The sequence below is a fragment of the Hyla sarda genome, chromosome 4 (assembly GCF_029499605.1).
Source record: "Hyla sarda isolate aHylSar1 chromosome 4, aHylSar1.hap1, whole genome shotgun sequence".
Lineage (NCBI taxonomy): Eukaryota > Metazoa > Chordata > Amphibia > Anura > Hylidae > Hyla > Hyla sarda.
The window spans coordinates 14,594,449-14,622,106 of NC_079192.1; the positions used below are offsets into that span (position 1 = coordinate 14,594,449).

The 27,658-nt window shown below is 48.0% G+C and overlaps 1 protein-coding gene across 1 annotated transcript in view; it reads left to right on the top strand.

The window, feature by feature from the left end:
• The first annotated feature begins 257 nt into the window (after window positions 1–257).
• LOC130366740 (very-long-chain 3-oxoacyl-CoA reductase-B-like) overlaps window positions 258–27,658 on the top strand; it is a 68,529-nt gene continuing 41,128 nt past the window's right edge. Inside the window, exons 1-5 of the mRNA XM_056569066.1 lie at window positions 258–479; window positions 11,114–11,160; window positions 12,765–12,840; window positions 13,238–13,348; window positions 18,254–18,318. Of these exons, the coding sequence (XP_056425041.1) occupies window positions 320–479; window positions 11,114–11,160; window positions 12,765–12,840; window positions 13,238–13,348; window positions 18,254–18,318 (459 nt within the window). The 5' untranslated portion in view covers window positions 258–319. The remainder of the gene's footprint in view (window positions 480–11,113; window positions 11,161–12,764; window positions 12,841–13,237; window positions 13,349–18,253; window positions 18,319–27,658) is intronic.

Genomic DNA, 27,658 nt, shown 5'->3' on the forward strand with positions numbered 1-27,658 from the left:
GGACTGCAGAGATTTCCACCCGTCAGTCACCTGCCAAGAAAGGAAAAAACAACAAAGGCGAGGTGCGGATATCAGGAGAAATATAAACCATGGGTAATGACATCTTACACCCACTCCGCCCACTCTCTCCCAGTTACGTGCCAATTATATGGGTGTAGGACAAATATTATGTTACGGCTACAAATCATTACACATGGATAATGAAAGGGTTAAAGGGGAAGTTGTATGTAGTCATTTAGTGAGAGGAGGGACAGGAAGATCTGCAGTCACACCGTAGGATCAGTACAAGTGACAGCACACGGGATCACAGGTAGATCAGATGGAGGACAGTAAGTGCCATCAATGGCTCCACCAGCTGGGACTCCTGGCTCTGTCATATCTGGTGCTAAAACAAGTATGGATCCTACTGGTCGGAGTGAAAAACCATATACTGCCGCTATGGTGGAGGACTGACCTCAAGAAGTATGGAGGATGGGCAGGTAAGAGGGGCCGGTGTACACCCCGAGTACTACGAACCATATTTATCTCCCAATAACACTGTTTGTAGACCAAGGTAAACCTAGATTGTCCACAAACGCAACAGAAACGGGGAGAGCACTCTTGAGAACAGTAGAACGGTCCTCGGTGGCCTATGTCAGTGTCTCCTGCGGGGTGCACATACAACAGTATAAAGTATCCAAAGTAAGTACAAAATGGAGCACGTAGGTGCACTCACCACAAAGCAGAGACAATCAGATGTGAAGGTCCGGTGACGGGGTGCCGGGTCAGTGTCTCCTGCGGGGTGCACATACAACAGTATAAAGTATCAGAAGTAAGTACAAAATGGAGCACGTAGGTGCACTCACCGCAAAGCAGAGACAATCAGATGTGAAGGTCCGGTGACTGGGTGCCGGGTCAGTGTCTCCTGCGGGGTGCACATACAACAGTATAAAGTATCCAAAGTAAGTACAAAATGGAGCATGTAGGTGCACTCACCACAAAGCAGAGACAATCAGATGTGAAGGTCCGGTGATGGGGTGCCGGGGTCTGTGTCTCCTGCGGGGTGCACATACAACAGTATAAAGTATCAGAAGTAAGTACAAAATGGAGCACGTAGGTGCACTCACCGCAAAGCAGAGACAATCAGATGTGAAGGTCCGGTGACGGGGTGCCGGGTCTGTGTCTCCTGCGGGGTGCACATACAACAGTATAAAGTATCCAAAGTAAGTACAAAATGGAGCACGTAGGTGCACTCACCGCAAAGCAGAGACAATCAGATGTGAAGGTCCGGTGACGGGGTGCTGGGTCAGTGTCTCCTGCGGGGTGCACATACAACAGTATAAAGTATCAGAAGTAAGTACAAAATGGAGCATGTAGGTGCACTCACCACAAAGCAGAGACAATCAGATGTGAAGGTCCGATGACTGGGTGCCGGGTCAGTGTCTCCTGCGGGGTGCACATACAACAGTATAAAGCTGGGGTCCTCAAACTACGGTCCGCGGAGCGCATTTACCCGGCCCGCCGGGTGTTTTTGCCTTAGGACATCCCTACACAAGGACGCCTCTGTGAAGTCCCTGCGGCCCGCGTTTACTTTAAAAACGCGGGGACCGCTGGGAACAGGCGCACGCAGCGACGTCACTGACGTCCCATGCGTGCGCCCATGGCAACCGAGCAGAGGAGCGGAGAAGACGCAAGGACGCACGCGCTGGAAGTAGGTAAGTGTTTACCAGCGGCGCGTCCCTTCGGTGTTCTGACCACCAATCCTCCGGTCCTGCTATGGCCGGACCCGAGGAGCGGTGATCGGAACACTGAAATGGGGCAGTACACAGGCATACAGCCTCCAGCCATACTTTATGGCTGGAGGCTGTATGCCTGTGGGTGAACATACTGCCAACGTAATTTGGGGGACTATACTGCCAGCCTAATGTGGGGGAACATACAGCACCTAATGTGGGGGAACTATACTGCCAACCTAATGTGGGGGAACTATACAGCATCTAATGTGGGGGAACATACTGCACCTAATGTGGCGGAACTATACTGCCAACCTAATGTGGGGGAACTATACTGCACCTAATGTGGGGGAACATACTGCACCTAATGTGGGGGAACTATACTGCACCTAATGTGGGGGACTATATTGCACCTAATGTGGGGGAACTATACTGCCAACCTAATGTGGGGGAACTATACTGCCAACCTAATGTGGGGGAACTATACTGCCAGCCTAATGTGGGGGAACTATACTGCACCTAATGTGGGGGGAACATACTGCACCTAATGTGGGGGAACTATACTGCCAACCTAATGTTGGGGACTATACTGCACCTAATGTGGGGGAACATACTGCACCTAATGTGGGGAACTGTACTGCACCTAATGTGGGGTAACTATACTGCACCTAATGTGGGGGAACTATACTGCCAACCTAATGTGGGGGAACATACTGCACCTAATGTGGGGTAACATACTGCACCTAATGTGGGGTAACATACTGCACCTAATGTGGGGGAACTATACTGCCAACCTAATGTGGGGGACTATACTGCACCTAATGTGGGGGAACATACTGCACCTAATGTGGGGGAACATACTGCACCTAATGTGGGGGAACATACTGCACCTAATGTGGGGGAACTATACTGCACCTAATGTGGGGGACTATACTGCACCTAATGTGGAGGACTATACTGCACCTAATGTGGGGGAACTGTACTGCACCTAATGTGTGGGAACTATACTGCCAACCTAATGTGGGGGAACTATACTGCACCTAATGTGGGGAAACTGTACTGCACCTAATGCGGGGGAACTGTACTGCACCTAATGCGGGGGAACTGTACTGCACCTAATGCGGGGGGAACTGTACTGCACCTAATGCGGGGGGAACTGTACTGCCAACCTAATGTGGGGGAACTGTACTGCCAACCTAATGTGGGGGACTATACTGCACCTAATGTGGGGGAACTGTACTGCACCTAATGTGGGGGAACTGTACTGCACCTAATGTGGGGGAACTGTACTGCACCTAATGTGGGGGAACTGTACTGCACCTAATGTGGGGGAATATACTGCACCTAATGTGGGGGAACTGTACTGCACCTAATGTGGGGGAACTGTACTGCACCTAATGTAGGGGAACTGTACTGCACCTAATGTGGGGGAACATACTGCACCTAATGTGGGGGAACATACTGCACCTAATGTGGGGGAACATACTGCACCTAATGTGGGGGAACATACTGCACCTAATGTGGGGGAAAATACTGCACCTAATGTGGGGGAACATACTGCACCCAATGTGGGGGGACTATATTGCACCCAATATGGGGGAACTATATTGCACCCAATGTGGGGGAACTATACTGCCCCCAATGTGGGGGAACTATATTGCACCTAATGTGGGGGAACATACTGCAAGCCTAATGTGGGGGACTATATTGCACCTAATGTGGGGGAACTACAACCTAATGTGGGGGGGGAACTACAACCTGATGTGGGGGACTATACTGCCAACCTAATGTGGGGGAATTGTACTGCCAACCCTAATGTGGGGGAACTGTACTGCCAACCCTAATGTGGGGGAACTGTACTGCCAACCCTAATGTGGGGGAACTACAACCTAATGTGGGGGATCTATACTGCCAACCTAATGTGGGGGGAACTGTGCTGTGTACTTAAAGGGGTAGTCCACTAATAAGATATATGTGTGCATAGGAATTTATTCATGTTTTGTTATCTATAGTCCGGCCCTCCAACGGTCTGAGGAACCGTGAACTGGCCCCCCGTTTAAAAAGTTTGAGGACCCCTGGTATAAAGTATCCAAAGTAAGTACAAAATGGAGCACATAGGTGCACTCACCACAAAGCAGAGACAATCAGATGTGAAGGTCCGGTGACTGGGTGCCGGGTCAGTGTCTCCTGCGGGGTGCACATACAACAGTATAAAGTATCCAAAGTAAGTACAAAATGGAGCACGTAGGTGCACTCACCGCAAAGCAGAGACAATCAGATGTGAAGGTCCGGTGACGGGGGTACCGGGACAGAGTCTCCTGCGGGGTGCACATACAACAGTATAAAGTATCCAAAGTAAGTACAAAATGGAGCACGTAGGTGCACTCACCGCAAAGCAGAGACAATCAGATGTGAAGGTCCGGTGACGGGGTGCCGGGTCAGTGTCTCCTGCGGGGTGCACATAAAACAGTATAAAGTATCCAAAGTAAGTACAAAATGGAGCACGTAGGTGCACTCACCGCGAAGCAGAGACAATCAGATGTGAAGGTCCGGTGATGGGGTACCGGGTCAGTGTCTCCTGCGGGGTGCACATACAACAGTATAAAGTATCCAAAGTAAGTACAAAATGGAGCACGTAGGTGCACTCACCACAAAGCAGAGACAATCAGATGTGAAGGTCCAGTGACGGGGTGCCGGGTTAGTGTCTCCTGCGGGGTGCACATACAACAGTATAAAGTATCAGAAGTAAGTACAAAATGGAGCACGTAGGTGCACTCACCACAAAGCAGAGACAATCAGATGTGAAGGTCCGGTGACGGGGTACTGGGTCAGTGTCTCCTGCGGGGTGCACATACAACAGTATAAAGTATCCAAAGGAAGTACAAAATGGAGCACATAGGTGCACTCACCGCAAAGCAGAGACAATCAGATGTGAAGGTCCGGTGACTGGGTGCCGGGTCTCTGCATCGGTTCTGGTGTGTGGCACTCGGAGGCTACGGCGGCAGTTTCGCACGTAAGTGCGTGCTTCTTCCGGCCTCTGAGGCCGGAAGAAGCACGCACTTACATGCGAAACTGCCGGCGTAGCCTCCGAGCGTCACACACCAGCGCCAATACCGAGACCCGTCACCCCGTCACCGGACCTTCACATCTGATTGTCTCTGTTTCGCGGTGAGTGCACCTATGTGCTCCATTTTGTATAAACCTAGATTGTACTGCAAAACCCAGGGCCGGTTTTAGACAAAGTACCTAAAAGCACCACAGCACCAAAAGAGGTTAATCACACAATAATATAATCCGAGTGTGGCATAGAAAGTTGCAACACATAACTTAACAGCATATAGCTTCAGGGACTTAGCCCATGACTTACGGCTTACGGTTCAGTTGCTCAATCCTTAAAGGGGTACTCCGCTGCTCAGCGTTTGGAACAAACTGTTCCGAATGCTGGAGCTTTTTTTTTTTTATTTACAAGCAACTCAGCCTATTAAGACTGAGTGAAAAGTCCACTTGTTAGCCCTCACAATAATTTTTTAATACTTAAAGGGGTACTCCACCCCTAGACATCTTATCCCCTATCCAAAGGATAGGGGATAAGATGTCTGATCGCGGGGGTCCCGCCACTGGGGACTCCCGCAATATTGCATGCGGCACCCACCTATTTCTTGTCCGTAAGCGCTGGAGGGTCTGGGTTGCTACCACGGGAACGGAAGTCCGTGACGCCACCGTGTGACATCACGCCCCGTCCCCTCAATGCAAGTCTATGGGAGGGGGCGTGACAGTTGTGGTGACCCACGGTGCATGGCAGGACCACAGGGTGTAACGGTGTAGGTGGATGGTGCCAGATGGTATTAACCCCAGGGGCAAGGTGTTATTAACCCCTAATGTTCGTGACGCCAGAACTGTTTTTGGGTACCGGAACCACATGAACGGTATCTCCGCTATTCCAATGGCTAGTAGTGAAAAGAGAGTCCACAACCAAGTTATGGTTTAACGGAGGCTTTACTGAGTTCAGACAGATGGAATTATCTTCACAGCTCGGCCAGAATCCCAGAGAGGTGGCCAGGAACACAGAAGACCTCGCAGTTTGCTGGGACCAATTAGACTTGTAATAGACAATAGAATCTTGACTTTAGACTGGACTATAGGTATTAGTGACAGCAGACATAGACTTTGACTTACTGGAATGACTGTAGATTTGAGGCCTTCCAGGTGCTGGACACTGAGATCTCTGGTGTTTGCTGCTCAGCAAAGGTCTGGTGTAAGAGAGAGAATTGTAATGGCCGCCCCCTTATATAGAGGGGCTGAGCCAAAGCCCATTGGTCAAACTGCGGGTCATGTGTTAAACTGGTGCCCTCTGGGTAGCATCATGTGATAACATAACATGTGACATTTCACAGGTCCTTTAGACATTTACTGGAGATCTCCAAAAGGTCCTTTATACTGACTGTACATTAATACACTGACTATAATCCTATGACAATCAATGACACTATATAAAAGTCACTGAGGGACTTAACCTGAAAGGGCCTAAGTGTAGTGCAGGACCATGTCCTGTACTGGGACATTACACAGTGCCAGTCACACAGAGCCCCCATCATGTGCCTAATAACAGTGCCAGTCACACAGAGCCCTCATCGTGTCCCTAATAACAGTGCCAGTCACACAGAGCCCCCATCATGTCCCTAATAACAGTGCCAGTCACACAGAGCCCCCATCATGTCCTTAATAACAGTGCCAGTCACACAGAGCCCCCATCATGTCCCTAATAACAGTGCCAGTCACACAGAGCCCCCATCATGTCCTTAATAACATTGCCAGTCACACAGAGCACCCATCATATCCCTAATAACAGTGCCAGTCACACGGAGCACCCATCATATCCCTAATAACAGTGCCAGTCACACAGAGCCCCCATTGTGTGCCTAATAACAGTGCCAGTCACACAGAGCCCCAATCATGTGCCTAATAACAGTGCCAGTCACACGGAGCCCCCATCATGTCCTTAATAACAGTGCCAGTCACACAGAGCCCCCATCATATCCCTAATAACAGTGCCAGTCACACAGAGCCCCCATCATGTCCTTAATAACAGTGCCAGTCACACAGAGCCCCCATCATGTGCCTAATAACAGTGCCAGTCACACAGAGCCCCCATCATGTGCCTAAAAACAGTGCCAGTCACACAGAGCCCCCATTGTGTGCCTAATAACAGTGCCAGTCACACAAAGCCCCCATCATATCCCTAATAACAGTGCCAGTCACACAGAGCCCCCATCATATCCCTAATAACAGTGCCAGTCACACAGAGCACCCATCATATCCATAATAACAGTGCCAGTCACACAGAGCCCCCATCATGTGCCTAATATCAGTGCCAGTCACACAGAGCCCCCATCATGTGCCTAATAACAGTGACAGTCACACACAGCCCCCATCCTGTGCCTAATAACAGTGCCAGTCACACAGAGCCCCATCATATCCCTAATAACAGTGCCAGTCACACAGAGCACCCATCATATCCCTAATAACAGTGCCAGTCACACAGAGCCCCCATCATGTGCCTAATAACAGTGCCAGTCACACAGAGCCCCAATCATGTGCCTAATAACAGTGCCAGTCACACAGAGCCCCCATCATGTGCCTAATAACAGTGCCAGTCACACAGAGCCCCCATCATGTGCCTAATAACAGTGCCAGTCACACAGAGCCCCATCATATCCCTAATAACAGTGCCAGTCACACAGAGCCCCCATCATATCCCTAATAACAGTGCCAGTCACACAGAGCCCCATCATATCCCTAATAACAGTGCCAGTCACACAGAGCCCCCATCATGTGCCTAATAACAGTGCCAGTCACACAGAGCCCCCATCATGTGCCTAATAACAGTGCCAGTCACACAGAGCCCCCATCATGTGCCTAATAACAGTGCCAGTCACACAGAGCCCCCATCGTGTGCCTAATAACAGTGCCAGTCACACAGAGCCCCCATCATCTCCCTAATAACAGTGCCAGTCACACAGAGCCCCCATCATGTCCCTAATAACAGTGCCAGTCACACAGAGACCCCATCATGTCCCTAATAACAGTGCCAGTCACACAGAGCCCCCATCATGTCCCTAATAACAGTGCCAGTCACACAGAGCCCCCATCATGTCCCTAATAACAGTGCCAGTCACACAGAGCCCCCATCATCTCCCTAATAACAGTGCCAGTCACACAGAGCACCCATCATATCCCTAATAACAGTGCCAGTCACACGGAGCACCCATCATATCCCTAATAACAGTGCCAGTCACACAGAGCCCCAATCATGTGCCTAATAACAGTGCCAGTCACACAGAGCCCCAATCATGTGCCTAATAACAGTGCCAGTCACACGGAGCACCCATCATATCCCTAATAACAGTGCCAGTCACACAGAGCCCCAATCATGTGCCTAATAACAGTGCCAGTCACACAGAGCCCCAATCATGTGCCTAATAACAGTGCCAGTCACACGGAGCACCCATCATATCCCTAATAACAGTGCCAGTCACACAGAGCCCCCATCATGTCCCTAATAACAGTGCCAGTCACACAGAGCCCCATCATGTCCCTAATAACAGTGCCAGTCACACAGAGCCCCCATCATGTCCTTAATAACAGTGCCAGTCACACAGAGCCCCCATTGTGTGCCTAATAACAGTGCCAGTCACACAGAGCCCCCATCATGTCCCTAATAACAGTGCCAGTCACACAGAGCCCCCATTAACAGTGTTGACATATGTGATAGCCTGGGGGAGTAGGGTATATGGGGGTGTAGCTGTGCGGTGACTAAAGGGTGCTTGTTAACCCTTGCTATTTGTGACGCCAGGGTGAGGGCTCTTCAGTAATGCTTGTCCTACCTCCACCCTTCCCAAGAGCGATAGGGAGATAATAATGGAATGTCCACAACCGTAGAGTTTTCTGAAACAGGTATAACTTTTACTGAAGATTTTATGCAAGCTTCATAAACGGAACAGTCTCTGTCAATCTCCAAGAAAGCAGTTGTATGTATAAAGGTTTAGACTTTAGCAATTTAGAGTCTTTAGGATAATATGCGCTGTTCCACTGGATTTAGTTGTGGTCCAGCAGTCACGCTAGCATTAGCGGGGATTAGTTTAGAACTCACGGTTTTAGTTCAGCTGAGGCCGATAGGTTTTCAGGCCTAGCGTGTCTTTGAAAGTTGCGCAGATCCGTCCTGCTAGTCCGGCATCCACGAGAGCAGCAACCCAAGAGAGCGACAATTGGCTACAGCTCCCTTATATGGGCAGGGGCTGGACTAGTGCTAATTGGTCCAATACTTGTGTCGATCACCATTACAAAGGATTATGGGTAACATGTGACCCAAGGACCTCCAAAGGTCCTCCAACATACCATAGAGGATATTAACATGGTCACATGACCGAAGGTCCTGCGACGCTAAACAAGGAAAGTATTCTATACATTATACTAAATATATATTATTACTAAATATATCCATTTATGAACATTGTAGAATTAGAGTAGAGAGGAGGTGACTAGGGGCTGCCCCACCTGGGGGACCCTACCTGAACGTAGTTACTCTGACTTTGGGGACCACCACACTAGGTACGGTATACTATACGGTACCGGGACACCACACATATATGACTAAAGAGACCTGTCATATTATTCTTATTGCCAGACATTCCTCTGAGATAAGACCACACAGTCCAACAATTGAATTATTAATGAGACTGCACCCGGGTGACCCCGCAGTTCTGGCCCGTACAATACCCACCCGGTCTCATGTGTCTTAACAGGTGCAGCTTATTCATCTCAATGCACCGGTAGAACAAAAGAAGGGCGGTAATATAATCTCTCCACATGTGCTGGCTCTTTTTAAAGGGGTACTCCGGTGGAAATATATATATATATATTTTTTTTTTTTATTTAAATCAACTGGTGCCAGAAAGTTAAACAGATTTGTAAATTACTTCTATTAAAAAAATCTTAATTCTTCCAGTACTTATTAGCTGCTGAATACTACAGAGGAAATTATTTTCTTTTTGGAACACAGAGCTCTCTGCTGACATCACGAGCACAGTGCTCTCTGCTGACATCTCTGTCCATTTTAGGAACTGTCCAGAGTAGAAGAAAATCCACATAGCAAATCTATGCTGCTCTGGACAGTTCCTAAAATGGAGAGAGGTGTCAGCAGAGAGCTCTGTGTTCCGAAAAGAAAATAATTTCCTCTGTAGTATTCAGCAGCTAATAAGTACAGGAAGGATTAAGATTTTTTAATAGAAGTAATTTACAAATCTGTTTAACTTTCTGGCACCAGTTGATTTAAAAAAAAAAAAAAAGTTTTCCACCGGAGTACCCCTTTAAGCTTCCAGAACGGGTTGGTGCACCTTTACAATGGTACAAACCGGAGGCCAACTGAGTGTGAGAGATGTTCTTTATACACACAAAACCGCCAGGTATGTCACTTTACAATGGTACAAACCTGAGGTCATCTGAGTGCAACAGATGCCCTGTATACACACAAAACCGCCAGGTATGTCACACCCACCACCTGATTGATAAGACTTCCTATAATGGTGTTTATCTATGAAAATGGAGAACCTTTCCCGATAGTCTAGGCCAGTGGTCTTCAACCTGCGGACCTCCAGATGTTGCAAAACTACAACTCCCAGCATGCCCGGACAGCCAACGGCTGTCCGGGCATGCTGGGAGTTGTAGTTTTGCAACATCTGGAGGTCCGCAGGTTGAAGACCACTGGTCTAGGCTGTCCATCTTTAGATCTGTATAAAGGAATAGTTCCAAGAAAGTTTCTTTTCACTGACAGAAAGCAGAGATCTTAAAGGGGTTCTCCAATGGAAAACATTTTTTTTTTTAGGTCTTTATAAATCAACTGGTGCCAGAAAGTTGAACAGATTTGTAAATTACTTCTATTAAAAAAAAAAATCTTCACCCTTCCTGTACTTTTTAGCAGCTGTATGCTACAGAGGAAATTCTGTCCTTTTTGCATTTCTTTTTTTGTCTTGTTCACAGTGCTCTCTGCTGACACCTGATGCCCGTATCAGGACCTGTCCAGAGCAGCATAGGTTTGCTATGGGGATTTTCTCCTGCTCTGGACAGTTCCTGATACGGACATCAGGTGTCAGCAGAGAGCACTGTGGACAAGACAAAAAAAAAAAAGAAATTAAAAAAGAAAAGAATTTCCTCTGTAGCATACAGCTGCTAAAAAGTACTGGAAGGGTAAAGATTTTTTTTTTTTTAATAGAAGTCATTTACAAATCTGTTTAACTTTCTGGCACCAGTTCATAAAAAAATAAAAAAAAAGTTTTCTACCGGAGTACCCCTTTAAAAAATAAGGAACTGAATCACAAGGTATATTCTGTTAACTTTCCCTACAGTGGTAACTGGAGCAACAGATGGAATCGGGAAGGCCTACGCGTTGGAGGTTAGTAGACCGCAAACTATCGTTCTGTATATAAACATAAAAATGTAAAATCTCCAAAAGGCATCAAATTACAGATTAGACATTCTTATAATATGTCAACAAAAGTTACATTTTATTTCCATCATTTACACTTTCAAAATAACAGAAAACAAAAAAATGGCGTCTGCAAAAGTTTGGGCAAAGCTGAGACCTGCCAGTGTCATGGATTGTTCTCAATCATCATCTGGGAAGATCAGGTGATGTCAATCTCAAAGGTTTTAAATGCCCCGACTCATCTGACCTTGCCCCAACAATAAGCACCATGGGTTCTTCTAAGCAGTTGTCTAGAAATCTGAAACTGAAAATAGTTGACGCTCACAAAGCTGGAGAAGGCTATAAGAAGATAGCAAAACGTTTTCAGATGTCAATATCCTCTGTTCGGAATGAAATTATGAAATGGCAGTCATCAGGAACAGTGGAAGTTAAAGCAAGATCTGGAAGACCAAGAAAAATATCAGACAGAACAGCTTGCAGGATTGTGAGAAAAACTATTCAAAACCCACGTTTGACTGCACAACCCCTCCAGAAAGATCTGGCAGACACTGGAGTTGTGGTACACTATTCCACTATAAAGAGATACTTGTACAAATATGGTCTTCATGGAAGAGTCATCAGAAGAAAACCTCTTCTACGTCCTCACCACAAAAATCAGCGTTTGAACTTTGCAAATGAACATATAGACAAGCCTGATGCATTTTGGAAACAAGTTCTGTGGACCGATGAGGTTAAAATTGAACTTTTTGGCCGGAATGAGCAAAGGTACGTTTAGAGAAGAAGGGGAACAGAATTTAATGAAAAGAACCTCTGTCCAACTGTTAAGCATGGGGGTGGATCAATCATGCTTTGGGGTTGTATTGCAGCAAGTGGCACAGGGAACATCTCACAACTAGAAGGAAAATGGATTCAATAAAATTTCAGCAAATTTTGGATGCTAACTTGATGCCATCTGTGAAGAAGCTGAAGTTAAAGAGAGGATGGATTCTACAAATGGATAATGATCCTAAACACACCTCGAAATCCACGGGGGATTACATCAAGAGGCGTAAACTGAAGGTTTTGCCATGGCCTTCACAATCTTCTGACCTCAACGTAATTGAAAACCTATGGATAGACCTTAAAAGAGCAGTGCGTGACAGACAGACCAGAAATCTCAAAGAACTGGAAGACTTTTGTAAGGAAGAATGGGCAAAGATACCTCAAACAAGAATTGAAAGACTCTTGGCTGGCTACAAAAAGCGTTTACAAGCTGTGATACTTGCCAAAGGGGGCAGTACAAGATATTAACTCTGCAGGGTGCCCAAACTTTTGCAGACACCATTTTTGGGGGTTTTCTGTTATTTTGAAAGTGTAAATGATGGAAATAAAATCTAACTTTTGGTGACATATTATAAGAATGTCTAATCTGTAATTTGATGCCTTTTGGAGATTTTTCCATCTTTCCTTGGCTTATTTATGCACATTAATACAAATTTTTACCTGGGTTTCCCAAACTTTTGATCCCCACTGTATATATATATATTTTTTTTTTTATCTTTGTCTCACACCTATGTATATCATCTCTGTAGTTGGCCAGGAGGGGCTTTGATGTCGTCCTCATCAGTCGGACTATGGAGAAGCTACAAAAAGTTGCAAATGAGATCGGTAAGGGGCATCTATGATATGAAGTCAACAGTTACACCTGATAGAAAATATATATCTACTATATACATCTTATATTAAAGGGGTACTCCGCTGCTCAGCATTTGGAACAAACTGTTCCGAACGCTGGAGCCGGCCGCTCGTGATATCATAGCCCCACCCCATCATGACTTCACTCCCCGCCCCCTCAATGCAAGTCTATGAGAGGGGGCGTGACGGCTGTTACGCCCCCTCCCATAGACTTGCATGGAGGGGGTGGGGTGTGATGTAATGAGGGGGCGGGGTTATGACGTCATGAGCTCCTGCTTCCAGCGTTCAGAACAGTTTGTTCCAAACGCTGAGCAGTGTTGTACCCCTTAAGAATGGAGGCCTAATCCTCTTATGTATCTTATATCCATAGGAAAACAGACCCAACGAAAAACGAAGATCATCCAGGTGGACTTCACCGGAGGACCTGAGATTTATCCAAAGGTGGAGAAGGCCTTGAAGGATCTGGATATCGGCATTCTAGGTAGGTCCTCCTGGACTCTTTTTTGGAGTTCCCCATGACCACCTCCTCCGGGAGAGAATTCCACAGTCTCACTGCTCTTACAGTAAAGAACCCCCGTCTGTGTTGGTGTAGAAACCTTCTTTCCTCTAGACGTAGAGGATGCCCCCTTGTTATTGATACAGTGCTGGGTATAAATAGATCATGGAGAGATCCCTGCATTGTCCCCTGATATATTTATACATAGTTATTAGGTCGCCCCTAAGCCGACTTTTTTCTAAAGTAACTAATCCTAATTCTGATAATCTTTCAGGGTACTGTAGTCCTCCCATTCATTGTATAACTATGGTTTCCCATCTTTGAATCCATTTCTGTGCATAAAACCATGCTTTTGGTGGAATTACGTGCACACTGCACTGCCATCAATGGTGACTGTGCCGGCCCACGTGGTCCTACTACCAAAGGATTTTGTCAGCAGCTGCACAGATGGAATCTCTGACCCGCAATATCTCCTGGCAGAGAATCTGCAGTGTGTACATACCCTAATAGATATTGTTTTAACTCCTTAAAGTGGAACTCTAGTACTTAACCCCCTAGCAGCTATTCATAGGATAAGGGATGTGTCTAATTGTGCAGGGGTGGGGGAGGGGGTTGGGTTTCAGGCATCCGCTGGACCCCCCCTCCCCCAATCTCCTGCCTGGCACCCCAGTGTTTTACAGATTTGTTTTCCCAACATGCACGGAGCTCCAGTGGCCGACATGCCCCTCCATGAACTATGCTCTATTAGAGAGCCGGAGATACATGAGCACTGCACTTAAGTATCTTTGGGTCGCTGGGCAGGAGAGATTGTGGGGGGTTCCAGCGGTAGGTAGATATTTATGTAGGTAGGCATGAAGCTATTTAGTTAAGCAGGTAGCCAAGTAGGTAGCTAGGAAACTAGCCAGGTAGATAGCTAGGTAGGTATGAAGCCAGGAAGGTAGGTAGCCAGGTACAGTCATGGCCGTAAATGTTGGCACCACTGAAAGTAAATGAAGTATTTCTCACGGAAATGGATTGCAGTGACACACATTTTGCTATACACATGTTTATTCCCTTTTGACATAATGTCACCAAACTCCAAAAATGGGCTGGACAAAATTATTGGCACCCTTTCAAAATTGTGGAAAAATAAGATTGTTTCAAGCATGTGATGCTCCTTTAAACTCACCTGGGGAAAGTAACAGGTGTGGGCAATATAAACATCACACCTGAAAACAGATAAAAAGGAGAGAAGTGTCTGTGTGGGCCACACTAAGCATGGACAACAGAAAGAGGAGAAGAGAACTGTCTGAGGACTTGAGAACTGTCACGATCCCGGCTGGTAGGAGGTGGATCCTCTGTGCCAGAGAGGGATTGGCGTGGACCGTGCTAGTGGACCGGTTCTAAGTCACTACTGGTGTTCACCAGAGCCCGCCGCAAAGCGGGATGGTCTTGCTGCGGCGGTAGTGACCAGGTCGTATCCACTAGCAACGGCTCAACCTCTCTGACTGCTGAAGATAGGCGCGGTACAAGGGAGTAGACAAAGCAAGGTCGGACGTAGCAGAAGGTCGGGGCAGGCAGCAAGAATCGTAGTCAATAAGGCAAGCAGGAGGTCAAGTACACGGTATGGATAATCACAGTAACGCTTTCACTAGGCTCAAAGGCAACAAGATCCGGCCAGGGAGTGCATGGGAGGAGATCAGATATAGTCTGGGAGCAGGTGGGAGCCAATTAAGCTAATTGGGCCAGGCACCAATCATTGGTGCACTGGCCCTTTAAGTCTCAGGGAGCTGGCGCGCGCGCGCCCTAGAGAGCGGAGCCGCGCGCGCCAGCACATGACAGCAGGGGACGGGAACGGGTAAGTGACCTGGGATGCGATTCGCGAGCGGGCGCGTCCCGCTGTGCGAATCGCATCCCCGACGGCCATGACAGTGCAGCGCTCCCGGTCAGCGGGACCGACCGGGGCGCTGCGGAGAGAGAGACGCCGTAAGCGCTCCGGGGGAGAGCGGGGACCCGGAGCGCTAGGCGTAACAAGAACCAAAATTGTGGAAAAATATCAACAATCTCAAGGTTACAAGTCCATCTCCAGAGATCTAGATTTGCCTTTGTCCACAGTGCGCAACATTATCAAGAAGTTTACAACCCATGGCACTGTAGCTAATCACCCTGGGCATGGATGGGAAGAGAAAAATTGATGAAAGGTGTCAACACAGGATAGTCCGGATGGTGGATAAGCAGCCTCAAACAAGTTCCAAAGATATTCAAGCTGTCCTGCAGGCTCAGGGAGAATCAGTGTCAGCGCAAACTATCCCTCAACATTTAAATGAAATGAAACGCTATGGAGGAGACCCAGGAGGACCCCACTATGGAGGAGACCCAGGAGGACCCCACTGCTGACAAAGAGACATAAAAAAGCAAGACTACATTTTGCCAAAATTCTTCTGGGAAAACATCTTGTGGACAGATGAGACCAAGATAGAGCTTTTTGGTAAAGGACATCATTCTACTTTTTACCGAAAATGGAAGGAGGCCTACAAAGAAAAGAACACAGTACCTACAGTGAAATATGGTGGAGGTCAATGATATTTTGGGGTTGTTTTGCTGCCTCTGGCACTGGGGGCCTTGAATGTGTACAAGGCATCATGAAATCTGAGGATTACCAATGGATCTTGGGTCGCACTGTACAGCCCAGTGTCAGAAAGCTGGGTTTGTGTCCGAGATCTTGGGTCTTCTAGAAGGACAATGACTCCAAACATACGTCAAAAAGCCCCAGAAATGGATGGTAACAAAGCGCTGGAGAGTTCTGAAGTGTCAGCAATGAGTCCAGATCTAAATCCCATTGATCACCTGTGGAGAGATCTTAAAATTGCTGTTGGGAAAAGGCGCCTTCCAATAAGAGAGACCTGGAGCAGTTTGTAAAGGAAGAGTGATCCAACATTCCGCTGAGAGGTGTAAGAAGCTTATTGATGGTTATAGGAAGCGACTGATTTCACTTATTATTTCTAGAGATGAGCGACGTTACAGTGATTCAAGTCGTCACCAATTCTCGGCTTGGCGGTTGCTGACTTTATCCTGCATAAATTAGTTCAGCTTTCAGGTGCTCAGGTGGCTGGAGACTCTCTCCTAGGTCTGTATCCATCATTTCCAGCCACCCAGAGCACCTGAAAGCTGAACTAATTTATGCAGGATAAAGTCAGCAACCGCCAAGCCGAGAAGTTCTTAACGAATTGAATCACTGTAACTTCGCTCATCTTTAATTTTTCCAAAGGGTGTGCAACCAAATATTAAGATAAGGGTGCCAATAATTTTGTCCAGCCCATTTTTGGAGTTTGGTGACATTATGTCCAATTTGCTTTTTTTTACTCCCTTTTTGGTTTAGTTCCAATTGAAAGTAAAACCATGCCCTGAGCTTTTCGGGATCGCCGCGGAGAAATCACAGCCTCCCGAACAGCTTACAGGACAGGAGGAGGGTCCCTACCTGCCTCCATGCTGTCCAATCGCCAAATGACTGCTCAGCGCCTGAGATCCAGGCAGGAGCAGTCAAGTGGCAGAATCAGCGATCACTGGTTTCCTATGAGAAACCACTGATCAATGTAAAAGATCAGTGTGTGCAGTGTTATAGGTCCCTATGGGATAACAATGATCAATGTAAACGATCAGTGTGTGCAGTGTTATAGGTCCCTATGGGATAACAGTGATCAGTATAAGAGATCAGTGTGTGCAGTGTTATAGGTCCATATGGGATAACAATGATCAGTATAAGAGATCAGTGTGTGCAGTGTTATAGGTCCCTATGGGATAACAATGATCAGTATAAGAGATCAGTGTGTGCAGTGTTATAGGTCCCTATGGGATAACAATGATCAGTATAAGAGATCAGTGTGTGCAGTGTTATAGGTCCCTATGGGATAACAATGATCAGTATAAGAGATCAGTGTGTGCAGTGTTATAGGTCCCTATGGGAGCTATAACACTGCAAAAAAAAGGGCAAAAAAAAAAGTGAATAAAGATCATTTAACACCTTCCCTATTAAAAGTTTGAATCACCCCCCTTTTCCCTTAAAAAAAGAGAAAAAAAACTGTGCAAATAAAAATAAACATATATGGTATCGCCGCGTGAGGAAATGGCCAAATTATAAATATTTATCATTAATAAAACCGCACGGTAAATGGCGTACGCTAACAAAAGATTCCAAAGTCCAAAATAAAATATTTTTGGTCACTTTTGATATCATGAAAAAATGAATAAAAAGCGATCAAAAAGTCCGATCAATGCAAAAGTAGTACAGCTAAAAACTTCAGATCACGGCGCAAAAAATGAGCCCTCATACCGCCCCATACACAGAAAAATTAAAAAGTTATAGGGTCAGAAGAAGAAAATTTTAAAAGTATACATTTTCCTGCATGTAGTTATGATTTTTTTTTCCAGAAGTGCGACAAAATCAAACCTATACAAGTAGGGGATCATTTTAACCAAAAGGACCTACAGAATAAAGAGAAAGTGTAATTTTTACCGAAAAATTTACTGCATAGAAACGGAAGCCCCCAAAATTACAAAATGGCGTTTTTTCTTCAATTTTGTCTCACAATGATTTTATTTTCAATTTTGCCGTAGATTTTTGGGTAAAATGACTGACGTCATCACAAAGTAGAATTGGTGGCGCAAATAATAAGCCATCATATGGATTTTTAGGTGCAAAATTGAAAGAGTTATGATTTTTTTTAAAGGTAAGGAGGAAAAAACGAAAATGCTAAAACGAAAAAAAAGCCGGTCCTTAAGGGGTTAATATTGTAACTTGAGGGACCACTGTATATGGTGCGGCCTAAATTATTCTTACTGTCCAAACATACCAGTATGGATGACGGGCCCCATGATAGAAGAGAGATAACCCACCGTCTTCTCTTCCTGCAGTGAATAACGTTGGGATGAGTTACTCTGAAGCAGGAAGATTTCTTGAGATCCCAGGTATCAACAAGGTGAGCTCCATCCTACAGGACCACATACAGACCCACAAAAAGTCTTCTAGAAGACACATCTACCCCTGGACCGAGATATAGGGAGGGATCCTGTGGTGTTTGATGATGTGAGGTGTAAGGGGAAGATGGTGTTGCCAAGGGGTAGATGGTGTTAACCCCTTAGTGTTCGTGACGCCAGGGCATGGTTTGCCTATGTAACCACCCAAAGGTAATCCTGTTAGTCCTAGGTTAGGCAGGGGTAAATAATAGTCCTAGGCCAGGTTTAGGTTAACAGTAACTTTTACTGAGGTTGAACAGGTATAACAGTCTTTACAGGGTAGTGAGATTCCCAGAGAGGTGACCAGTAACACGAGGGACCTCGCAGCTTGCTGGGACTTGCAGTGACTTTGACAGACTTTAGCGCAGCCACGCTGACTATAACTGACTTGATTTGACTGAACATAGTGACAGCAGACAGGGATGACTTGACTTACTGACTTGGGGATGCAATTTAGGCTTGAGGCCTCCAGATGTTCTGGACACTGGATCTGAGACGTCTGGACTGGACTTGACCTCAGCAGAAAGTCTGGTGAAAGACGAGAGATTGTAGTACCTCCCCCTCTTATAAAGGAGCAAGGAGCCCATAGGCTAGCTGAGAGTCATCTGGTCACCTGGTGCTATCTGGGTAACAAAACATATGACAAACATGTGACAACCATTATCAGGTGACTAACAATCATGTGACCATATCAAAGGTCATTTACACTAAATATACAACCTATACACATTAGGGGGGAACACTGCAGGAGAGCCCTGAGGATCTATAGGGACTAGACCTGACAGGACTGTAGGAGCATATCCCATAGTGGGACATCACAATCATATTTAGTATACAGATATCTAGTACTGATCCTGAGTTATATCCTGTATTATACTCCAGAGCTGCACTCACTATTCTGCTGGTGAGGTCACTGTGTACATACAGAACATTACTTATCCTGTACTGATCCTGAGTTATATCCTGTAGATCTTTTATTAAAATTTCAAACATAACAATAAAAAAAAATTACAAAACATAAACATACCATATCCGACAGAACATATCAATATAGCGAATCATAAAACCAACACCATAGCATAAAATACAACACCGGTCCACCCCACACTCATTCCTGCACACAAACAAATATATACAATATTTACAAAAGACATATTCCTATAATACCCATTATACCCATACCATACTAATAAACTATATACACTAATATACACTAATACTAAATGTGAATTTCCTGGCCCAGTTGCAATACCAAAAACCCAATACCAGTAATATACCAAAAAGAATAACAACAACAACAATAATAATATATACAAAATAATAAAAAACCAACACAAACAAAATAACACCACTTTTTTTTTTTTTTGGCCCTGAGCTGGTCCCGCATCCCATGCCCCCAGTACATGTTACCAGACGTCCATGAACCAGTCCAGGATTTTCTGTATATATAAAAGTCCCATACAAACCCCCTCCCCCCTTTTAACCCACCACCCAACCTAAACTAAACCCAAACCCCAGGTGGCATCACACAATATATACAATATATACATTACATAAAATATACACAGACTAACAATATATACAATACATAAGTATACAAATAGACTACAACAATAAATACAATAACAAATACATATAACACTATAAGCCAAACAACAAACCCCTAAAGCTCAAGTTCAGTGCCTGCAAGCCCTATATTACCATAAACCGACTTCTCAAAACAAAAGACTAATGTGCCAGCATCAGCCCACCACCAGGGGGAGACAACGGGCTAAGGCACTTTAAAGGCAGAGCCCCTCCACAGACGAGAGGCCCTGCCAGCACCCAGCCTCTCGTACTCCAGAGAACGCACCTTCACCAGGTCACCGAGAATGTTCCTAACCACCACATCCACAGGGAGGATTTTACGCTGCGTCGACACTAAACACCGTGCGTTCCACGTGTAGTACCTAACCACTGAGCTGACTAGGAATAAAGTGCACCGGTCCCAGCCTCCAAGGTTTCTGAATGCCCCATAGGCCCATTCCGCATAGGAGAGACTGGCCAGCTGAGGCCAACCAATGGAAGCACCCACCCTGGTGTAAACCTCTGTGTTAAAGGGACAATGAAGCAGAAAATGCTCCATGCTTTCCAGCATGCCTCCACACTCTTCGCGGGGACATCCCCGGTCATCAGAGCTCCTGCACTTCAGATTGTCCCTCACACAGTTTCCCATGGAAGCAGCGCCAAGTCAAGTCCCAAAACTTCAAGGGGATCCTGATAGAATTCAAAAGCTCTAAACCCACCTCCAGATCCCGACTTGGGCAGTCCTTGAGTGCCAATGGCCTCTGGAAATCAGAAGACAGGACCCTCTTGTCAAGGAATTTCCTCGACAGAGTCCTAATCTCCCACATCCCCAGACCCCACCGACGAATAACCTTCAGAACCGGGGTAGCATAAGCCGGGAGATGCCCGTGTGGTGTGCGAAGATCCTTCACTTGCCCTCCTGTCTCCCATTCCTGGAAGAAAGGCCGAAACCATCCCCTACAGGAGGATACCCACGGAGGAGCCCTCTCTGACCAGAGGTTTGCTATATTGGTCTTAAGAAAGGTATTCACTAGGAACACCACAGGGTTGACCATACACAACCCCCCTAGTCTCCTTGTACGGTAAGTAACCTCCCTCTTCACTAGGTTCAGTCTATTCCCCCATAACATTTGGAAGAACACACTGTAGACCCGGGTCCAGAGAGGTTCTGGTAACATGCATACACTGCCCAGATATATCAACAAAGGGAGCAGGAATGTTTTGATCAGGTTAACCCTTTCCCGGAGGGTCAAAGACCAACCCTTCCACTGATCCACCTTCTGAGCGGCTATCTTAAGCCTGCTGTCCCAGTTTTGTTTGGGGTAATCCCCTTGGCCAAATTCAATGCCGAGAACTTTTGCAGATTCCTGGGGCTCTGGAAGGGCTTCCGGGAGATCAAAACTAGGATCTCCCCCTCCCAGCCAGAGACTCTCACACTTATCCTGGTTGATCTTGGACCCGGATGCCTCCGAGTAGCGGTCCACCTCTGACATCACCCATCTGACCTCCTCTTGTGAGGAGGCAAACACAGTGACATCATCAGCATACGCTACCGCCCTCAGAGCCGAATCCGGCACCGCCAGGTCCATTCTCACCCCCGCCAACGGTCCACAATCAATCCTCCTAAGGAAAGGATCAATTGCAAACTGTTACGCCGAGCGCTCCGGGTCCCCGCTCCTCCCCGGAGCGCTCGCTTCACTCCCTCCGCTGCAGCGCTCCGGTCACGTCCTCTGACCCGGGGCGCTGCGATCCTGCTGCCAGCCGGGATGCGATTCGCGATGCGGGTAGCGCCCGCTCGCGATGCGCACCCCGGCTCCCCTACCTGACTCGCTCCCCGTCTGTTCTGTCCCGGCGCGCGCGGCCCCGCTCCCTAGGGCGCGCGCGCGCCGGGTCTCTGCGATTTAAAGGGCCACTGCGCCGCTGATTGGCGCAGTGGTTCCAATTAGGGTTTTCACCTGTGCACTTCCCTATATTACCTCACTTCCCTTGCACTCCCTTGCCGGATCTTGTTGCCTTAGTGCCAGTGAAAGCGTTCCTTGTGTGTTCCTTGCCAGTGTTTCCAGACCTTCTGCCGTTGCCCCTGACTACGATCCTTGCTGCCTGCCCCGACCTTCTGCTACGTCCGACCTTGCTTCTGCCTACTCCCTTGTACCGCGCCTATCTTCAGCAGCCAGAGAGGTGAGCCGTTGCTAGTGGATACGACCTGGTCACTACCGCCGCAGCAAGACCATCCCGCTTTGCGGCGGGCTCTGGTGAAAACCAGTAGTGGCTTAGAACCGGTCCACTGGCACGGTCCACGCCAATCCCTCTCTGGCACAGAGGGTCCACTACCTGCCAGCCGGCATCGTGACAGTAGATCCGGCCATGGATCCCGCTGAAGTTCCTCTGCCAGTTGTCGCTGACCTCACCACGGTGGTCGCCCAGCAGTCACAACAGATAGCGCAACAAGGCCAACAGCTGTCTCAACTGACCGTTATGCTACAACAGTTGCTACCACAGCTTCAGCAGTCATCTCCTCCGCCAGCTCCTGCACCTCCTCCGCAGCGAGTGGCCGCTCCTGGGATACGCTTATCCTTGCCGGATAAATTTGATGGGGACTCTAAGTTTTGCCGTGGCTTTCTTTCCCAATGTTCCCTGCATCTGGAGATGATGTCGGACCTGTTTCCCACTGAAAGGTCTAAGGTGGCTTTCGTAGTCAGTCTTCTGTCCGGAAAAGCCCTGTCATGGGCCACACCGCTCTGGGACCGCAATGACCCCGTCACTGCCTCTGTACACTCCTTCTTCTCGGAAATCCGAAGTGTCTTTGAGGAACCTGCCCGAGCCTCTTCTGCTGAGACTGCCCTGTTGAACCTGGTCCAGGGTAATTCTTCCGTTGGCGAGTATGCCGTACAATTCCGTACACTTGCTTCAGAATTGTCCTGGAATAATGAGGCCCTCTGCGCGACCTTCAAAAAAGGCCTATCCAGCAACATTAAAGATGTTCTGGCCGCACGAGAAATTCCTGCTAATCTACATGAACTTATTCACCTAGCCACTCGCATTGACATGCGTTTTTCTGAAAGGCGTCAGGAACTCCGCCAAGATATGGACTCTGTTCGCACGAGGCGTTTCGTCTCCTCGGCTCCTCTCTCCTCTGGTCCCCTGCAATCTGTTCCTGTGCCTCCCGCCGTGGAGGCTATGCAGGTCGACCGGTCTCGCCTGACACCTCAAGAGAGGACACGACGCCGTATGGAGAACCTCTGCCTGTACTGTGCTAGTACCGAACACTTCCTGAGGGATTGTCCTATCCGTCCTCCCCGCCTGGAAAGACGTACGCTGACTCCGCACAAAGGTGAGACAGTCCTTGATGTCTACTCTGCTTCTCCACGTCTTACTGTGCCTGTGCGGATGTCTGCCTCTGCCTTCTCCTTCTCTACAGTGGCCTTCTTGGACTCTGGATCTGCAGGAAATTTTATTTTGGCCTCTCTCGTCAACAGGTTCAACATCCCAGTGACCAGTCTCGCCAGACCCCTCTACATCAATTGTGTAAATAATGAAAGATTGGACTGTACCATACGTTTCCGCACGGAGCCCCTTCTTATGAGCATCGGATCTCATCATGAGAGGATTGAACTTTTGGTCCTTCCCAATTGCACCTCGGAGATTCTCCTTGGACTTCCCTGGCTTCAACTTCATTCCCCAACCCTGGATTGGTCCACTGGGGAGATCAAGAGTTGGGGGTCCTCTTGTTCCAAGAACTGTCTAAAACCGGTTCCCAGTAACCCTTGCCGTAACTCTGTGGTTCCTCCAGTAACCGGTCTCCCTAAGGCCTATATGGACTTCGCGGATGTTTTCTGCAAAAAACAAGCTGAGACTCTACCTCCTCACAGGCCTTATGATTGCCCTATCGACCTCCTCCCGGGTACTACTCCACCCCGGGGCAGAATTTATCCTCTCTCTGCCCCAGAGACTCTTGCCATGTCCGAATACGTCCAGGAGAATCTAAAAAAGGGCGCTACCCGCATCGCGAAAAAAGGGCTTTATCCGTAAATCCTCCTCTCCTGCCGGAGCCGGATTTTTCTTTGTGTCCAAAAAAGATGGCTCCCTACGTCCTTGCATTGACTACCGCGGTCTTAATAAAATCACGGTTAAGAACCGCTACCCCTTACCCCTCATCTCTGAACTCTTTGATCGCCTCCAAGGTGCCCACATCTTCACTAAATTGGACTTAAGAGGCGCCTATAACCTCATCCGCATCAGAGAGGGGGACGAGTGGAAAACGGCATTTAACACCAGAGATGGACACTTTGAGTATCTGGTCATGCCCTTTGGACTGTGCAATGCCCCTGCCGTCTTCCAAGACTTTGTCAATGAAATTTTTCGTGATCTGTTATACTCCTGTGTTGTGGTATATCTGGACGATATCCTAATTTTTTCTGCCAATCTAGAAGAACACCGCCAGCATGTCCGTATGGTTCTTCAGAGACTTCGTGACAACCAACTCTATGCCAAAATTGAGAAATGTCTGTTTGAATGCCAATCTCTTCCTTTTCTAGGATATTTGGTCTCTGGCCAGGGACTACAGATGGATCCAGACAAACTCTCTGCCGTCTTAAATTGGCCACGCCCCTCCGGACTCCGTGCTATCCAACGCTTTTTGGGGTTCGCCAATTATTACAGGCAATTTATTCCACATTTTTCTACCATTGTGGCTCCTATCGTGGCTTTAACCAAAAAAAATGCTGATCCCAAGTCCTGGCCTCCTCAAGCAGAAGACTCCTTTAAACGACTCAAGTCTGCCTTTTCTTCGGCTCCCGTGCTCTCCAGACCTGACCCTTCCAAACCCTTCCTATTGGAGGTTGATGCCTCCTCAGTAGGAGCTGGAGCTGTTCTTCTACAAAAAAATTCTTCCGGGCATGCTGTCACTTGTGGTTTTTTCTCTAGGACCTTCTCTCCAGCGGAGAGGAACTACTCCATCGGGGATCGAGAGCTTCTAGCCATTAAATTAGCACTTGAGGAATGGAGGCATCTGCTGGAGGGATCAAGATTTCCTGTTATTATCTACACCGACCACAAGAACCTCTCCTACCTCCAGTCGGCCCAACGGCTGAATCCTCGCCAGGCCCGGTGGTCTCTGTTCTTTGCCCGATTTAATTTTGAGATTCACTTTCGTCCTGCCGATAAGAACATTAGGGCCGATGCTCTCTCTCGTTCCTCGGATGCCTCAGAAGTTGATCTCCCTCCGCAACACATCATTCCACCTGACTGCCTGATCTCCACTTCTCCTGCCTCCATCAGGCAGACTCCTCCAGGAAAGACCTTTGTTTCTCCACGCCAACGCCTCGGAATCCTCAAATGGGGTCACTCCTCCCATCTCGCAGGTCATGCGGGCATCAAGAAATCTGTGCAACTCATCTCCCGCTTCTATTGGTGGCCGACTCTGGAGACGGATGTTGGGGACTTTGTGCGAGCCTGCACTATCTGTGCCCGGGATAAGACTCCTCGCCAGAAGCCCGCTGGTTTTCTTCATCCTCTGCCTGTCCCCGAACAGCCTTGGTCTCTGATTGGTATGGATTTTATTACTGATTTACCCCCTTCCCGTGGCAACACCGTTATTTGGGTGGTCGTTGATCGATTCTCCAAAATGGCACATTTCATCCCTCTTCCTGGTCTTCCTTCTGCGCCTCAGTTGGCTAAACAATTTTTTGTACACATTTTTCGTCTTCACGGGTTGCCTACGCAGATTGTCTCGGATAGAGGGGTCCAATTCGTGTCTAAATTCTGGAGAGCTCTCTGTAAACAACTCAAGATTAAATTAAATTTTTCCTCTGCATATCATCCCCAGTCCAATGGACAAGTAGAAAGAATTAACCAGATCCTGGGTGATTATTTGCGACATTTTGTTTCCTCCCGCCAGGATGACTGGGCAGATCTCCTTCCATGGGCCGAATTCTCGTATAACTTCAGGGTCTCTGAATCTTCCTCCAAATCCCCATTTTTCGTGGTGTACGGCCGTCACCCTCTTCCCCCCCTCCCTACCCCCTTGCCCTCTGGTCTGCCCGCTGTGGATGAAATTTCTCGTGACCTTTCCATTATATGGAGAGAGACCCAAAATTCTCTCTTACAGGCTTCTTCACGCATGAAGAGGTTCGCGGATAAGAAAAGAAGAGCTCCCCCCGTTTTTTCCCCTGGAGACAAGGTATGGCTCTCCGCTAAATATGTCCGCTTCCGTGTCCCTAGCTACAAGTTGGGACCACGCTATCTTGGTCCTTTCAAAATTTTGTGTCAAATTAATCCTGTCTCTTATAAACTTCTTCTTCCTCCTTCTCTTCGTATCCCTAATGCCTTTCACGTCTCTCTTCTCAAACCACTCATCCTCAACCGTTTTTCTCCCAAATCTGTTCCTCCCACTCCTGTTTCCGGCTCCTCGGACGTCTTCTCGGTCAAGGAAATTTTGGCTGCCAAAAAGGTCAGAGGGAAAAATTTTTTTTTAGTAGACTGGGAGGGTTGTGGTCCTGAAGAGAGATCCTGGGAACCTGAGGACAACATCCTTGACAAAAGTCTGCTCCTCAGGTTCTCAGGCTCCAAGAAGAGGGGGAGACCCAAGGGGGGGGGTACTGTTACGCCGAGCGCTCCGGGTCCCCGCTCCTCCCCGGAGCGCTCGCTTCACTCCCTCCGCTGCAGCGCTCCGGTCACGTCCTCTGACCCGGGGCGCTGCGATCCTGCTGCCAGCCGGGATGCGATTCGCGATGCGGGTAGCGCCCGCTCGCGATGCGCACCCCGGCTCCCCTACCTGACTCGCTCCCCGTCTGTTCTGTCCCGGCGCGCGCGGCCCCGCTCCCTAGGGCGCGCGCGCGCCGGGTCTCTGCGATTTAAAGGGCCACTGCGCCGCTGATTGGCGCAGTGGTTCCAATTAGGGTTTTCACCTGTGCACTTCCCTATATTACCTCACTTCCCTTGCACTCCCTTGCCGGATCTTGTTGCCTTAGTGCCAGTGAAAGCGTTCCTTGTGTGTTCCTTGCCAGTGTTTCCAGACCTTCTGCCGTTGCCCCTGACTACGATCCTTGCTGCCTGCCCCGACCTTCTGCTACGTCCGACCTTGCTTCTGCCTACTCCCTTGTACCGCGCCTATCTTCAGCAGCCAGAGAGGTGAGCCGTTGCTAGTGGATACGACCTGGTCACTACCGCCGCAGCAAGACCATCCCGCTTTGCGGCGGGCTCTGGTGAAAACCAGTAGTGGCTTAGAACCGGTCCACTGGCACGGTCCACGCCAATCCCTCTCTGGCACAGAGGGTCCACTACCTGCCAGCCGGCATCGTGACACAAACACGTACAGCAAAGGGCTTAAAGGACAACCCTGACGGACACCAGACCCAACCTCAAAGGAGCGACGATCCAACCATTCACAAGCGGGAAACTCTCTGCCCCTGCATACAAGGTCTTAAGCCAATCAACAAACCCCCCCGGCAGGCCATATCTCAGAAGAACAGACCAGAGGTACTCATGGTTAACCCGATCAAACGCTTTTGCCTGATCCAAGGACAGCAAGTACCCCTTCCAGTGGCCAGCCCTACCCTGCTCCACAGCCTCCCGGACACTGAGCACAGCACTAAATGTACTGCGGCCCGGAATAGAGCAATGCTGAGCCCCCGAAAGGAGCCGGGGTGCAAATTCCACCAGCCGGTTAAACAGCACTTTTGCCAGAATCTTTCTGTCCGCATTGAGAAGAGCTATGGGACGCCAATTCTCAATGTGGGA